Genomic DNA, 16,253 nt, shown 5'->3' on the forward strand with positions numbered 1-16,253 from the left:
CGATCCCTCTGGAGCTAATGGTGTCCAGTAGCCTAAGAAGCCCAATCCGGCTGCAAGCAGGCGAGTTCGCTTCTTCTCCCCTTAGTCCCTCGCTGCAGTGAGCCTGTTGCCAGCAGGTCTCACTGAAAATAAAAAACCTAAATCTATACTTTCTTTCTAAGGGCTCAGGAGAGCCCCTAGTGTGCATCCAACCTCGGCCGGGCACAAGATCTAACTGAGGCTTGGAGGAGGGTCATAGTGGGAGGAGCCAGTGCACACCAGGTAGTCATAAATCTTTCTAGAGTGCCCAGCCTCCTTCGGAGCCCGCTATTCCCCATGGTCCTTACGGAGTTCCCAGCATCCACTAGGACGTCAGAGAAAATAAGATTTTACTCACCGGTAAATCTATTTCTCGTAGTCCGTAGTGTATGCTGGGGACTCCGTAAGGACCATGGGGAATAGCGGCTCCGCAGGAGACTGGGCACAACTAAGAAAGATTTAGGACTACCTGGTGTGCACTGGCTCCTCCCACTATGACCCTTCTCCAGACCTCAGTTAGGATACTGTGCCCGGAAGAGCTGACACAATAAGGAAGGATTTTGAATCCCGGGTAAGACTCATACCAGCCACACCAATCACACCGTATAACTCGTGATATTATACCCAGTTACCAGTATGAACATAAGAGCCTCTCAACAGATGGCCCAACAATAACCCTTTTAGGTAACAATAACTATATACAAGTATTGCAGACAGTCCGCACTTGGGACGGGCGCCCAGCATCCACTACGGACTACGAGAAATAGATTTACCGGTGAGTAAAATCTTATTTTCTGACGTCCTAGTGGATGCTGGGGACTCCGTAAGGACCATGGGGATTATACCAAAGCTCCCAAACGGGCGGGAGAGTGCGGATGACTCTGCAACACCGAATGAGAGAACTCCAGGTCCTCCTCAGCCAGGGTATCAAATTTGTAGAATTTTGCAAACGTGTTTGCCCCTGACCAAGTAGCAGCTCGGCAAAGTTGTAAAGCCGAGACCCCTCGGGCAGCCGCCCAAGAAGAGCCCCTTTCCTCGTGGAATGGGCTTTTACCGATTTAGGCTGCGGCAGGCCAGCCGCAGAATGCGCAAGCTGAATTGTGCTACAAATCCAGCGAGCAATAGTCTGCTTCGAAGCAGGAGCACCCAGCTTGTTGGGTGCATACAGGATAAATAGCGAGTCAGTCTTCCCGACTCCAGCCGTCCTGGAAACAAATTTTCAAGGCCTGGACTACGTCCAGTAACTTGGAATCCTCCAAGTCCCTAGTAGCCGCAGGCACCACGATAGGTTGGTTCAAGTGAAAAGCTGATGTCCCCAGTTTCTTCCTAAGGTGGTGAGTCCTCAATTCTGCCCTATCCATATGGAAAATCAAATAGGGGCTTTTACATGATAAAGCCGCCAATTCCGACACACGCCTAGCCGAAGCCAAGGCCAAAAGCATGACCACTTTCCACGTGAGATATTTTAAATCCACGGTTTTAAGTGGCTCAAACCAATGTGACTTTAGGAAACCCAACACCACGTTGAGGTCCCACTGGAGGCACAAAAGGAGGCTGAATATGGAGCACTCCCTTGACAAATGTCTGAACTTCAGGTAGTGAAGCCAGTTCTTTTTGGAAGAAAAATCGACAGAGCCGAAATCTGGACCTTAATGGAACCCAGTTTTAGGCCCATAGTCACCCCTGACTGTAGGAAGTGCAGAAATCGACCCAGCTGAAATTCCTCCGTTGGGGCCTTCCTGGCCTCACACCACGCAACATATTTTCGCCATATGCGGTGATAATGGTTTGCGGTTACTTCTTTCCTAGCCTTAATCAGCGTAGGAATGACTTCCTCCGGAATGCCCTTTTCCTTCAGGATCCGGTGTTCAACCGCCATGCCGTCAAACGCAGCCGCGGTAAGTCTTGGAACAGACAGGGCCCCTGCTGCAGCAGGTCTTGTCTGAGCGGTAGAGGCCATGGGTCCTCAGATCATTTCTTGAAGTTCCAGGTACCAAGCTCTTCTTGGCCAATCCGGAACAATGAGTATAGTTCTTACTCCTCTTCTCCGTATTATCCTCAGTACCTTGGGTATGAGAGGAAGAGGAGGGAACACATAAACCGACTGGTACACCCACGGTGTCACTAGAGCGTCCACAGGTATCGCCTGCGGGTCTCTTGACCTGGCGCAATACTTTTGTAGCTTTTTGTTTAGGCGGGACGCCGTCATGTCCACCTGTGGCATTTCCCAACGGTTTACAATCATTTGGAAGAGGGTGGAGGTCGTGCCTGCTGAGAAAGTCTGCTTCCCAGTTGTCCACTCCCGGAATGAACACTGCTGACAGTGCTATCACGTGATTTTCCGCCCATCGGAGAATCCTTGTGGCTTCTGCCATCGCCGTCCTGCTTCTTGTGCCACCCTGTCGGTTTACATGGGCGACTGCCGTGATGTTGTCTGACTGGATCAGAACCGGCTGGTTTTGAAGCAGGGGCTTTGCCTGACTTAGGGCATTGTAAATGGCCCTTAGTTCCAGAACATATATATGTGTAGGGAAGTCTCCTGACTTGACCAAAGTCCTTGGAAGTTTCTTCCCAGTGTGACTGCCCCCCAGCCTCGAAGGCTGGCATCCGTGGTCACCAGGACCCAGTCCTGTATGCCGAATCTGCGGCCCTCTTTGAGATGAGCACTCTGCAGCCACCACAGCAGAGACACCCTGGTCCTTGGAGACAGGGTTATCAACCGATGCATTTGAAGATGCGATCCGGACCACTGGTCCAACAGATCCCACTGAAAAGTTCTGGCATGGAACCTGCCGAATGGAATTGCTTCGTAGGAAGCTACCATTTTTCCCAGGACTCGCGTGCAGTGATGCACCGACCCCTGTTTCGGTTTCAGGAGGCCTCTGACTAGAGATGACAGCTCCTTGGCTTTCTCCTCTGGGAGAAACACTTTTTTCTGGACTGTGTCCAGAATCATCCCCAGGAACAGTAGACGTGTCGCAGGAACCAGCTGTGAATGCTTTGGAATATTCAGAATCCAACCGTGCTGGTGTAGCACCTCCTGAGATAGTGCTACGCCGACCACCAACTGCTCTCTGGACCTCGCCTTTATCAGGAGATCGTCCAAGTATGGGATAATTAAAACTCCCTTTTTTCGAAGGAGTATCATCATTTCGACCATTACCTTGTTAAATACCCTCGGTGCCGTGGACAGGCCGAACGGCAACGTCTGGAATTGGTAATGACAATCCTGTACCACAAATCTGAGGTACTCCTGGTGAGGATGGTAAATGGGGACATGCAGGTAAGCATCCTTGATGTCCAGAGATACCATGTAATCCCCCTCTTCCAGGCTTGCAATAACCGCCCTGAGCGATTCCATCTTGAACTTGAATTTTTTTTTTTATATATGTGTTCAAGGATTTTAAATTTAAAATGGGTCTCACCGAACCGTCCGGTTTCGGTACCACAAACATTGTGGAATAGTAACCCCGTCCTTGTTGAAGTAGGGGCACCTTGACTATCACCTGCTGGGAATACAGCTTGTGAATTGCCTCTATCACAGCCTCCCCGTCTGAGGGAGTCGTTGGCAAGGCAGATTTGAGGAAACGGCGGGGGGGAAATGTCTCGAATTCCAGTCTGTACCCCTGAGATACCACTTGAAGGATCCAGGGATTTACTTGTGAGCGAGCCCACTGATTGCTGAAGTTTTTGAGACGGGCCCCCACCATACCTGGCTCCGCCTGTTGAGCCCCAGCATCATGCGGCGGACTTAGCAGAAGAAGCGGGGGAGGACTTTTGTTCCTGGGAACTGGCTGTATGCTGCAGCTTTTTTCCCCTACCTCTGCCTCTGGGCAGAAAGGACGCGCCTCTACCCCGCTTGTTCTTTTGGGGACGAAAGGACTGTACCTGATAATACGGTGCTTTCTTTGGTTGTGAGGGGACATGTGGTAAAAATGCTGACTTCCCAGCTGTTGCTGTGGAAACTAGGTCCGAAAGACCATCCCCGAACAACTCCTCACCCTTATAAGGCAAAACTTCCATGTGCCTTTTAGAATCTGCATCACCTGTCCACTGCCAAGTCCATAAACCTCTCCTGGCAGAAATGGACAGTGCACTTATTTTAGATGCCAGCCGGCAAATATCCCTCTGTGCATCTCTCATGTATAAGACAGCGTCTTTAATATGCTCTATGTTTAGCAATATAGTGTCCCTGTCTAGGGTGTCAATGTTTTCTGACAGGGAATCCGACCACGCAGCTGCACATCCATGCTGAAGCAATAGCTGGTCTCAGTATAATACCAGTGTGCGAATAAATAGAAAGCAGGAGCATCTCCTGAAGGCTATCAGCAGGTTCCTTTAGGGCGGCCGTATCCGGAGACGGTAGTGCCACCTTTTTTGATAAGCGTGTAAGCGCTTTATCCACCCTAGGGGGTGTTTCCCAGCGTGACCTATCCTCTGGCGGGAAAGGGTACGCCATTAGTAACTTTTTAGAAATTACCAATTTTTTATCGGGGGAAGCCCACGCTACTTCACACACTTCATTTAATTCTTCAGAAGGGGGAAAAACTACTGGTAGTTTTTTCTCACCAAACATAATACCCTTTTTTGTGGTACCTGGGGTCACATCAGAAATGTGTAAAACATTTTTCATTTCCTCAATCATATAACGAGTGGCCCTATTGGACATTACATTAGTCTCTTCGTCGTCGACACTGGTATCAGTATCCGTGTCGACATCTGTGTCTGCCATCTGAGGTAGCGGGCGTTTTAGAGCCCTTGATGGCCTTTGAGACGTCTGGGCAGGCACGAGCTGAGAAGCCGGCTGTCCCGCATTTGGCATGTCGTCAAATTTTTTATGTAAGGAGTCGACACTTTCACGTAATTCCTTCCACAAGTCCATCCACTCAGGTGTCTGCCCCGCAGGGGGTGACAACACATTTATAGGCACCTGCTCCTCCTCCACATAAGCCTCCTCATCAAACATGTCGACACAGCCGTACCGACACCGCACACACAGGGAATGCTCTGACAGAAGACAGGACCCCACAAAGCCCTTTGGGGAGACAGAGAGAGAGTATGCCAGCACACACCAGAGCGCTATATAATACAGGGATTAACTAAATTATATCCCCTTATAGCTGCTATATGTATATTGCGCCTAAATTTAGTGCCCCCCCCCCCTCTTTTTTACCCTTTCTGTAGTGTAGACTGCAGGGGAGAGCCAGGGAGCTTCCTTCCAGCGGAGCTGTGAGGGAGAAATGGCGCCAGTGTGCTGAGGGAGATAGCTCCGCCCCTTTTTCGGCGGACTTTTCTCCTGCTTTTTAATGGATTCTGGCAGGGGTATTTATCACATATATAGCCTCTGGGGCTATATATTGTGATATATTTGCCAGCCAAGGTGTTTTTATTGCTGCTCAGGGCGCCCCCCCCCCCCAGCGCCCTGCACCCTCAGTGACCGGAGTGTGAAGTGTGTATGTGGAGCAATGGCGCACAGCTGCAGTGCTGTGCGCTACCTTGGTGAAGACTGATGTCTTCTGCCGCCGATTTTCCGGACTCTTCTTGCTTCTGGCTCTGTAAGGGGGCCGGCGGCGCGGCTCCGGGACCGAACATCAATGGCCGGTTCCATGCGGTCGATCCCTCTGGAGCTAATGGTGTCCAGTAGCCTAAGAAGCCCAAGCTACCACCAGTTAGGTAGGTTCGCTTCTTCTCCCCTTAGTCCCTCGCTGCAGTGAGTCTGTTGCCAGCAGATCTCACTGTAAAATAAAAAACCTAAATATACTTTCTTCTAGGAGCTCAGGAGAGCCCCTAGTGTGCATCCAGCTCGGCCGGGCACAGAATTCTAACTGAGGTCTGGAGGAGGGTCATAGTGGGAGGAGCCAGTGCACACCAGGTAGTCCTAAATCTTTCTTAGTTGTGCCCAGTCTCCTGCGGAGCCGCTATTCCCCATGGTCCTTACGGAGTCCCCAGCATCCACTAGGACGTCAGAGAAATAAATAAAGAAATAAATACAAATAAAAAAAATGCTATATGGAGCAGGAGCTCCCTTCAGTGCCTGTTACCTCCTAGGCACAATTTTTCAAACTGAGGGAGGAGGAATGTGAAGGGGGAGGAGCCGGCTGTGCAGACAATGCTAATTTAAGATTGTGCTACACCTCCAGTTGCAAGCTTCACACCCCTAATGTATAAGTATGCTCCAGTGTCCCCTAGTGGATGAAAGAGAAAAGGGGAAAAAAAAACAACTCATGTCGACCTAATGACCGCAATCCCTCTACATGGTATACAGAGGACAGCACAGTCTGCCCCAACACAGTTCTAATGCGGATTCAGCTGTTGGACAGCTACATGCAAAAGAGTCACAGCTCAGTGACTTTCACAGGTCATTACATCAACCTGATAGTGCATCTTGAAACCATTCTGAGTTACCATGCAGCAATCTAATCTGCCATATCATTTAGACAGTACAGGGAAGGGGGTCCAGTGGAATGTCTACAGAAGGTCACTCCATTTCACAATCATTTTAGAAAAAAGCAGATGTATCCTTTAAGCATCCACTAAGCAATATCTTAGCGATGCAAATTTCTTAATCCAACAACTGCTGCTAATAATCATAACAATAGTAACAACAATAGATTGCTTTCTAGCCAACTACTGTTGTCTATGTACCTAGCACTTACCTTTTCCCCAGGAATCTACATGTCCTGGTGTATCAAACTCCGGTATGACTCTTATACCTCTCAGTCGAGCATATTCAATCACCAAACGGACATCGACCGGACTGTACACATGTGTATATGGGTTGTAAGCTCCCTGAAACAGTTAGGCATATTTGTAAATAAGGGGTAACCACTAAAAAAAGATTACATTTTCCAGCTCTATATAAAAAGGGAGAATACATCCTTTTAAATCAGTAAGATTTCCTTGTTCCCTAGTGAATGGTCATGATGTACAGATGCGTAACACATCATTGCTGCAGTCATGCAAAAAGACCATCTCGGAACAACTGGTTCAGTCCAAAGCAAATGGCTGCGAGATGTGATCTTAAACCATAAAGAGAAATTAAGAAACTGTACGCTGTACTCAACTGTGTAAAAATTATGTAGGTCACGTATAAAACTCCATTACAGTGTTATGCTCACAAGCAGTGCACTATGGCCTAAGTGCTTACAGCATGATAACAAGCATCTGACCACACTGATGCAACACATGGGTTAGGCCAACTCAAAATTTCAGGGGTGTGGAAAAACACAATTATAGCCTTCAGCAAAACAAACCTGAAATATTCAACACTGGCAATCCTCACAAATCTATGCTCCGTGATCGAATGAAAAATTAACTATTTTGCAACCTATGCTAATAAACAACACCGTTTATCAGAGGTCCTCTATGTTTGTATTACTTAAATTATAAACGTTCCAGTAAAACAGAAACAGTAAATTAAACACATACACCAACAGTGATGCACGTGGAAACTACATGATGCAAAGTTTTCTCTACCAAGAGCATTAAATAGTGCACCAATGGAAGGGATTCCATTCCCCACCCAAGCCAAATTACTTCATGGACTAAATTTCATTAATGCTCCCTGTGCACGGTTTGTCTATTCATGAAGTTGCCCATGGCAACCAATGAGCATTGAAGTAACATTTATCATTTGCATACTGTACAATTGTACAGAACAGCTAATTGGTTGCCATGGGCAACTTCTCCACTCTTTTCACTGCTTCATGAATACACCCCTGAATCTGTTGGCAGTTAAAAAAAAATTGGGAATCCTCACATATAAATGCCACACTCCTCTAGCAGCAATGTCACCTGAAGCTTCATATACAGTGGTGCTTGAAAGCTTGTGAACCCTTCAGAATTTTCTATATTTCTGCTGAAATTAGGCCTAAAACTAGCTCAGACAAGTTCTAAAAGTAAAGAGCCAAATCAAACAAATGAGACAAAAATATTAGACGTGCTCATTCTTTTTTATTGAGGAAAATGATCCAATATCACATATCTGTGAGTGGCAAAAGTATGTGACCCTTTGCTTTCAGTATCTGCTATGACCCCCTTGTGCAGCAATAACCGCATGTAAACATTTCCGCTAATAGTTAATTTGTCCTGAACATCGGCTTAGAGGAAATTTACCCCATTCCCCCATACAAAACAGCTTCAACTCTGTTCTCTTAGTGGGTTTCCTCCCATGAACGACTAGCTTCAGGTCCTTCAACAACATTTCCATTGGATTAAGGTCATAACTGACTTGCTCATTCCAAAACCTTCTTTTGTCAAATGACTTGTGCGCTTTGGGTCGTTGTTCTGCTGTGTGACCTACATTCTCGAGATGCAGCTCATGGACAGATGTCCTGAAATTTTCCTTTAGAATATTCTGGCATAATTAGAATTCCTTGTCCAATCAATGATGGCAAGTCATCCTGGGCCAGATGCAGCAAAACAGGCCCAAATCATGATACCACCACCGTGTTTCACAGATGGTATGAGGGTTTTATGCTGGAATGCAGTGTTCTCCTTTCTCCAAACATAATGCTTATTATTTAAACCAGGCTTTCCCAACCACGGTCCTCAAGGCACACCAACAGTGCAGGTTTTAGTGATATCCAGGCTTCAGCACAGGTGACTTAATTAGTAGCTCAGTTATTTTGATTTAACCATCTGTGCTGCAGCCTGGATATCACTAAAACCTGTACTGTTGGTGTGCCTTGAGGACCGTGGTTGGGAATGCCTGATTTAAACCATAAAGCTCTATTTTGGATTAATGGGTCCACAAAACATTGTTCCAATCGTCTTCTCACTTGACCAGGTGATCTTTAGCAAACTCCAGACGGGCAGCAATACTCTTTTTGGAGAACAGCGGCTTTCTCCAAATCACTGTTGTTCAGTGTCCTCCTGATGGTGGACTGAAGAACATTAACATTAGCTAATGTGAGATACAGTAGGCCTTCAGTTGCTTAGAGGTTGCCTTGGATTCCTTTATGACCTTGCAAACTATTATATACCTTGCTCTTAGCGTGAGCTTTGCTGGTCGACACAATCTGTCCGACTGTTGATTGGTGGAGTCCAAACTCTTTACAGATGGTTTTGTAACCTTTTCCAGCCTGAGGAGCATCAAAAGGTCTTCTTCTGAGGTCCTCAGAAATCTCCTTTGTTTGTGGTATGATTACATTTCCACAAACGTGTTGTGAACATACGACTTTGATAGATCCCTGTTCTTTTAAAAAGACAGGGTTTTCCCACCCCCCACCCACAGCAGACTGTCATCACATAGACTTTCACACAAATCCTAAAAGGAGTCAGGTACTGTATTTTCAATCTGAGGTAGTTTATGCCAAATTTCATTGTGTAATAAATGCAAATTGAAGTGGGACTACCTCAGGCTAGAACACACGGCATATTGAACTGAATGTATGTGCAGGCCCAGTGTACTACATACGCTTCTAGGTATCCGTTCACATGGTCGACCACTATTTGTCGACCATGTTATGGTCGACCACTATTGGTCGACATTGACATGGTCGACACATGAAAAGGTCGACATGAGTTTAACTTTTTTTCTTTTGGGGAACTTTTCCATACTTTACGATCCACGTGGACTACGATTGGAACGGTAATCTGTGCCGAGCGAAGCGGTAGCGGAGCGAAGGCACCATGCCCGAAGCATGGCGAGCCATGCGAGGGGACGCGGTGCACTAATTCGGGTTCCCAGTCACTTTACGCAAAAAACGACAAAAAAAAAGTTTAAAAAACTCATGTCGACCTTTTCATGTGTCGACCATGTGTCCATGTCGACCATGTCAACCAATAGTGGTCGACCTAATGACTGTTGACCATAACATGGTCGACCATTCATACCGGAACCACGCTTCTAACAGGAGCTGTTCCGGCTCAGAGCAATATCTCTGGGGGACTACAACCAAGCAGGCTGAATCTACTATATTAGGCTGAACCTATGTACATAAAATATATTAACCTGAATGTCTATTATTGAATACACTAATGCATAATTAATGCTAATCAAAGTGGGACTACTTCAGGGTAAAACACATGATATATGGGAAGCTAATGCAAACAGTTTCTCTAAGTGCATGAAGACTAGATTATACTATTTTCATTAATTACTAACATCATATAGTTAATAGTAAGATAATCCTCACTTTAGGAGTCTTTATTCAACATTTATTCAACCTGGCAGATATATAATTGATACTTTTTAATGGTTACATTTGTGTCAACTAATCCTAATGTCTATCCAGCCTAGTGAGCATACAAATGATACATTTGAATGGCTACATTTGTGTCAGCTACTACCCCTTCCACACCCCCAATGCCAGATCCCACCCAGGAATTGGAAACGGGTCCTTCCCTGGTGGGATCCAGCATTGGACCCTATCTGCTAGCTTCCCGACCCAGCAATATGCCGGGGCGGTTGCCATAGCGAAGGGGGGGTGGGGGGGGGGGGGACTAGGCGGAGCCAGCACTGGGAGATGAGCTCATCTCCGCACGGCCTCTTCCCCATATAGTGAACAGGTGACCCGGGAACCCGTTCACGCTGCCACTGACCCAGGAACAACAACACTGCTTTAGTCCCAGAGTGAATTACTGGGTCAGACGACCCGGGAATTCGACCATGGCCCTTTCACACCGCAATATTGAAAGAGGTACAGGTTGAGTATCCCTTATCCAAAATGCTTGGGACCAGAGGTATTTTGGATATCGGATTTTTCCGTATTTTGGAATAATTGCATACCATAATGAGATATCATGGTGATGGGACCTAAATCTAAGCACAGAATGCATTTATGTTACATATAAACCTTATACACACAGCCTGAAGGTCATTTTAGCCAATATTTTTTATAACTTTGTGCATTAAACAAAGTGTGTCTACATTCACACAATTCATTTATGTTTCATATACACCTTATATACACAGCCTGAAGGTCATTTAATACAGTATTTTTAATAACTTTGTGTATTAAACAAAGTTTGTGTACATTGAGCCATCAAAAAACAAAGGTTTCACTATCTCACTCTCACTCAAAAAAGTCCGTATTTCGGAATATTTGGATATGGGATACTCAACCTGTATATTGAAAGAGGTATAAAGTTGCAATAATAACAGTTAAGGTGTGTACACACGGTGAGATTCGGGCTATGCCCGATTCTCACTATGCGATATGGACGGAGGTCGGTATCACAAGCATAGATATTTATGAACAAGACAATCCCCAGAATATTGTTATATTTCTTCTGTTCCACAATAGGACATTCGAACAACAATATGAATATAGACTAAAAACTAAGGTCCGCTACCTGTTTTCTATCACTTTATTAACATTTATTCACAATAAGTGTATGTACGTATAATGGTATTGTCTTTATTTCGTGTTGGACGCCTTTTAATCATATTAATAAAGGTAATATTTTAATTATTCCTATGAGCGCCAACAAAGAGACCTTCTTTTTTCTCTCTCTATGTACATTTCAACTTGTCTCTGGTAGCACCCCCATTTATCCGTAAAGGGATTACCTATTGATGGACATTAGTTGGGGCCTTTTCAATCAAATAGAATTAATTTTTAGCTTATGCAGAGCTTTACCCCATTCCCTTATACAGTATGACATCATCATTATGTCCATCATTGCTCAGGCTGCTCCCGGCAAACCGGGATCTCTGTCAGTAGCAGAGGCGGAGACAGAGTATCGGTGCTGGATTATTCTTGCGCAATTGTGCCCCCTATGATCACCCCCGCACCCCAAACGAATAGTAGCACCATCAGTCTCACCTGCCCGTAAACCCCCCGCAACCAATAGTGGGAGGTTTTGTAAAGGGACAGAGGTCACAAAGCACTGCATTACGTTTCTGTGCAGCGTGAACTGAGTAATATGAAACAAAACTGGATAGTCTACTCATATTAGATGGATGTTAGTTGTAAGTACACCTCACATAGGGTAGATGTATTAAACTGGAGAAGGCATAAGGAAGTGATAAATGCAAAGTGATAAACCCTCCAGCCAATCAGCTCCTAACTATTAATTTACATATTGGAAATGATTGGCTGGTGCGTTTATCACTTCCTTATGCCTTCTCCAGGTTAATACATCTGCCCCATAGACTGATAACAGGTGGATGCAACTAAAATAGGATTTTGGTACTTACCAAGTAAATCCTTTTCTTTGAATCCATAGGGGGCACTGGAGTACTCTTGGGATATGGACAGAGCGTAGCCGGGAATGGCACATTTAAATATTTAAATTAGTCACTGGTCACCCCCTCCATACTCCCATAGAGACTTCAATATTTTACTGAGCCGAACAGGAGCGATAGAGAGGATGAACCATAGAGAATTACATAGAACGGTCAACACGAAAGTTGACACATAACGTAACTGACAACTAAGCAGTTGACACCATAATATATATCACCGTAACATCGTATCCATTGGTGATAATGTGTTCCCATAAGATCCACTGAGCTTACCACAAGACAGGTAAAACTGCTCTGGGTGGGCGTCCAGTGTCCCCTATGGATTCAAAGAAAAGGATTTACCTGGTAAGTACCAAAATCCTATTTTCTTTTTCATCCACTAGGGGTCACTGGAGTACTCTTGGAACATACCAAAGTTTCCCCCTTGGGCGGGAGAGCTGTTTGGCACCTGCAACACTGGACGGCCAAAGCTAGATGCTGATGCCGTAAATGTAGCAAATTTGTAAAAGGGCACAAACGTGTGCACTGATGGTCAAGCACAGATGACCCTGTAGCAGCTTGTCTAAGTTGTTTCTTGGAAGGTCCACGACCTGCTGCCTATGACGTTCACAAGGAATGTGTGGAATAGTCTGACACTGATGTAGGCGGTTGTAGCCTGCCCATGACGTTCTCAAGAACGTGTGGAATGGCCTGACACTGATGGCGGTTGTAGCCTATGATGAAGCTAAGCCTGACGTATGACATAACGTCTGCTTGGAAGCTGGCCAAGCCATCTTAACTACATTATAGAGAACAAACAATGTGTCTGTTTTACTTACAATTAATGTTTGGGCTACATAACGCGTAGCGCGCGTACCACATCTAAAGTAACTGTAGTTCCTGAACCTACTGATAACACAGGAACTACGATTGATTAAGTGATGCGTTACATCTTTTGGTGAGAAAAAGGAATTCATGCGAAGTTCCGCTCTATGAGCACAAGATACGGTGGCTTGCATGACAAGGCACCCAAGTATGAACCACGCCTTGCTGAGGCTAAGGGAAACTGTTTTCCATGTGAGAAACTTAAGATCCACTTGATGTAAGGGTTCAAAATATAAGAGACTGTAAAAAAAAAAAAAAAAAAAAAAAAACTAAACCCAGATTCAAGTCCCATGGCGCTGTAGGTGGTTTAAATGGAGGTTGTACTCTGAGGACACCTTGCAGGAAGGTGTGTACAATCAGCAAAAGAGCCAAATGCCTTTGAAGGCAAATTGACAAGGCAAAAACCTGCACTTTGAGTGTAGAAACGTAGTCCTTCACCTAACCCAGTCTGTAAAAATATTAAAAGACGGAATAGATGATGTCGGAAACGTCCGAGCTTCCCACCAACCTATATAGCTAAGTCCTGTGATAATGAGCTGCCGTAACTGGCTTCCGAGCACGTAACATGGGCGGTAGAACAGATTCTGGAACGCACTCTCTTCGTAAGGGGCGGTTTCAACAGCCACCCCGTCAAACGCAGCCGCGCTAAAATCGGGGTAAAGGAACGGACCCTGTTGTAACAGGTCCGGACGTGGCGGCAGTGGTCAAGGATCGGCTGCGAGTAGTTTGCGGAAATCCGAGAACCATGCTCTCCGAGGCCAATAAGGCACCACTAGTATGACCGTTGTGGACTCTCGTTTGGTCCGCTTTAGCAACCGAGAAAGCAGCGGACACGGTGGAAACAGATGCACAAAGCTGTGCGGCCACGCGATTGTGAGAGCATCCACTGCCACTGCCTTTGGAGCTCTTGCTCTGGACACATACTGGAATGTTTGATGATTTTTGCGAGATGCCATTAGATCCCCCTGTGGGTAATTCCACTGCTGGACTAATATCTGGGACGCTTCTGAATTCAATGCCCAGTTTCCTGGATGAAAATCCTGACAGCTGGGATAATCTGCCTCCCAGTTGTCCACTCCAGAACAAACCGTGCCGACAATATCACCTGGTGACGCTCGGCCCAATTGAGGATTCGAGCAACTTCCCGCATGCCATGTGACCTCAAATTCCTCCTTGTTCTGTATGCGACCGCCGTGGCGTTGTCTGACTGCACCTGGACAGTCTGAGACCGGAGCATGTGCACTGCTTGTTGCAGCGCGTTGGAAATTGCCCCGACTTCCAGGTCATTTAATTGACAGCAATCTTCCGTGATCTGACAAGAGACTCTGAAGTTGACAATTTTGGACCACAGCTCCCCAACCTCTGAGAGTCACATTCGTCGTGAGAATTATCCAATTCCAGATGCCGAACTTTCTCCCTGCGGAGAGATTGTGTACTTGGAGCTCCCAGAGTAGTGATACTCTGTCCCTTGGAGACAACCGCACTATCTGATGAATTTGTAGATGCGTGCCATAACATTCAGGTGAAAAAGACATGAGTGAACTCCTGCGAACTGGAGTACGTTGAAAGACGCCACCCTCCTTCCTAGTAGTCGAATGCCCGAATGCACAGAGACAGTCCGTGGATTGCGTACTAACTGTATGCGATGACGAACACTTTGGTGTTGTGTTCAGGCAGGGAAAACCATTTATCCACGGAATCATTCCTAAGCATGAATCCTTTGTGACGGAATGAGGGACGATTTCATGAGGTTGACAATCAAACCGTGGTGAACGACGCCATTGTACGTTAGTAATGCACGTTGCAAGAATAAGCGCTGAGACGGAGTGTTGATGAGCAGATCTCCAAAGTATGGAACTGTTATCCTTCTTAGGAATTTGAGATGAGCTATCATGCCATCTTTTACTTGCGACTACCCGAGGCGCCGATAAGAAGCCAAACGGAAGCGTTTGAAAGTAAGATTGGTTTTTACAGCAAACCATAAGTAGGCCCGATTCGTCAAAATACGAGATCCATCGTAATCCGGTATTACTGCGGATCACACCTGCAGTCACCGACTGCCATTATTAGACGTTGAATCTATAGCAAGCGACGTACTGTCTGCAGGGTCAGTATCGGACTGACAGCGTCATCCAGTTTTGGAACTATCCCAAACCAAAATATAACCCTGACTCGGGTGTTGCCTGCGGTATCAAACTACTGAGACTATGAGAGCCAGTCTGCAGAACCGCCGTCTTGTCCTCTGACGGAGGCAGACCTGTCTTGCAAATGGCAATGATGGGAAACAGTCGACCGTATTTTCATAATCTGTGAATTCAAAGTTGCGGTTCCACCCAACTGTGGATGTCCACAACTGACGATCGGAGATGCTGGAATCCAATTATGGCCCTGGCCTGCTAGTGGGCTTAGGTGTAAAGGCCACAGAACTTGGTTATAGATATCTCAAAGTAGGTGGTAGTACCATAGCCGTAGTCTACCACATGTGTGTATGGCTGCTCCTGTAGCACGGCGCTTAATGGACTGAGGTGTAAAGACAATATCCCGAGTAGTTCCATTCAGGAATTTGCGTAGACAATGTTAGGAAATCAGATTTTCCCCCTCGTGGTCTGCGAAAGGCAGGTGTTCAAGACAGGACCAAACCTCTAGCCAGCGTAAGGTAATGCCTCTATTCTCGTTTGGAATCAGACTCAGCCTGTTAAGAACGTAGCCAAAGTAGACGTAGTGCCGCAACTAGCGAAGCTGAAATGCGAGAACCAACTGGCCAACGTCCACAGAAGCTGTAAGAAGCAAGAAGTGTAAGGTGGTCTTCGTGTAGGGCAAACCTGAACTGGAGTGCCATGTCACTACAGCCTTGTTAACCCAAAACCCCCACCAAAGCAGGGCGAAGCAACAGCCCTACTGCTGTGTAGGGTACACTCCGACGGGTAGTTAGACGTCGTAGACTGAAACTGACAAGGGATAACACCAATAATTGCAATTGTATCTCATTGGAAATTGTTCAGCCTTCGTTGAGAACCTGACGTACTGGCCTGGTGCTAAGAGGGCTGGCGGCGAATCGACCGCAAACAATCTAGCTGAAGCAGTCAATTTATAAGACAAAATAAGATTTTACTCACCGGTAAATCTATTTCTCGTAGTCCGTAGTGGATGCTGGGGACTCCGTAAGGACCATGGGGGA

At 46.1% G+C, this 16,253-nt stretch overlaps 1 protein-coding gene across 2 annotated transcripts in view; it reads right to left on the reverse strand.

Moving 5' to 3' along the window:
* HEXB (hexosaminidase subunit beta) overlaps nucleotides 1-16,253 on the reverse strand; it is a 105,565-nt gene that overhangs the window by 53,360 nt on the left and 35,952 nt on the right. For both annotated transcript variants that reach the window (XM_063963860.1, XM_063963859.1), the window contains exon 7: nucleotides 6,675-6,807. In XM_063963860.1, the coding sequence (XP_063819930.1) occupies nucleotides 6,675-6,807 (133 nt within the window). The remainder of the gene's footprint in view (nucleotides 1-6,674; nucleotides 6,808-16,253) is intronic.

Source organism: Pseudophryne corroboree, chromosome 1 (genome assembly GCF_028390025.1).
Source record: "Pseudophryne corroboree isolate aPseCor3 chromosome 1, aPseCor3.hap2, whole genome shotgun sequence".
NCBI lineage: Eukaryota > Metazoa > Chordata > Amphibia > Anura > Myobatrachidae > Pseudophryne > Pseudophryne corroboree.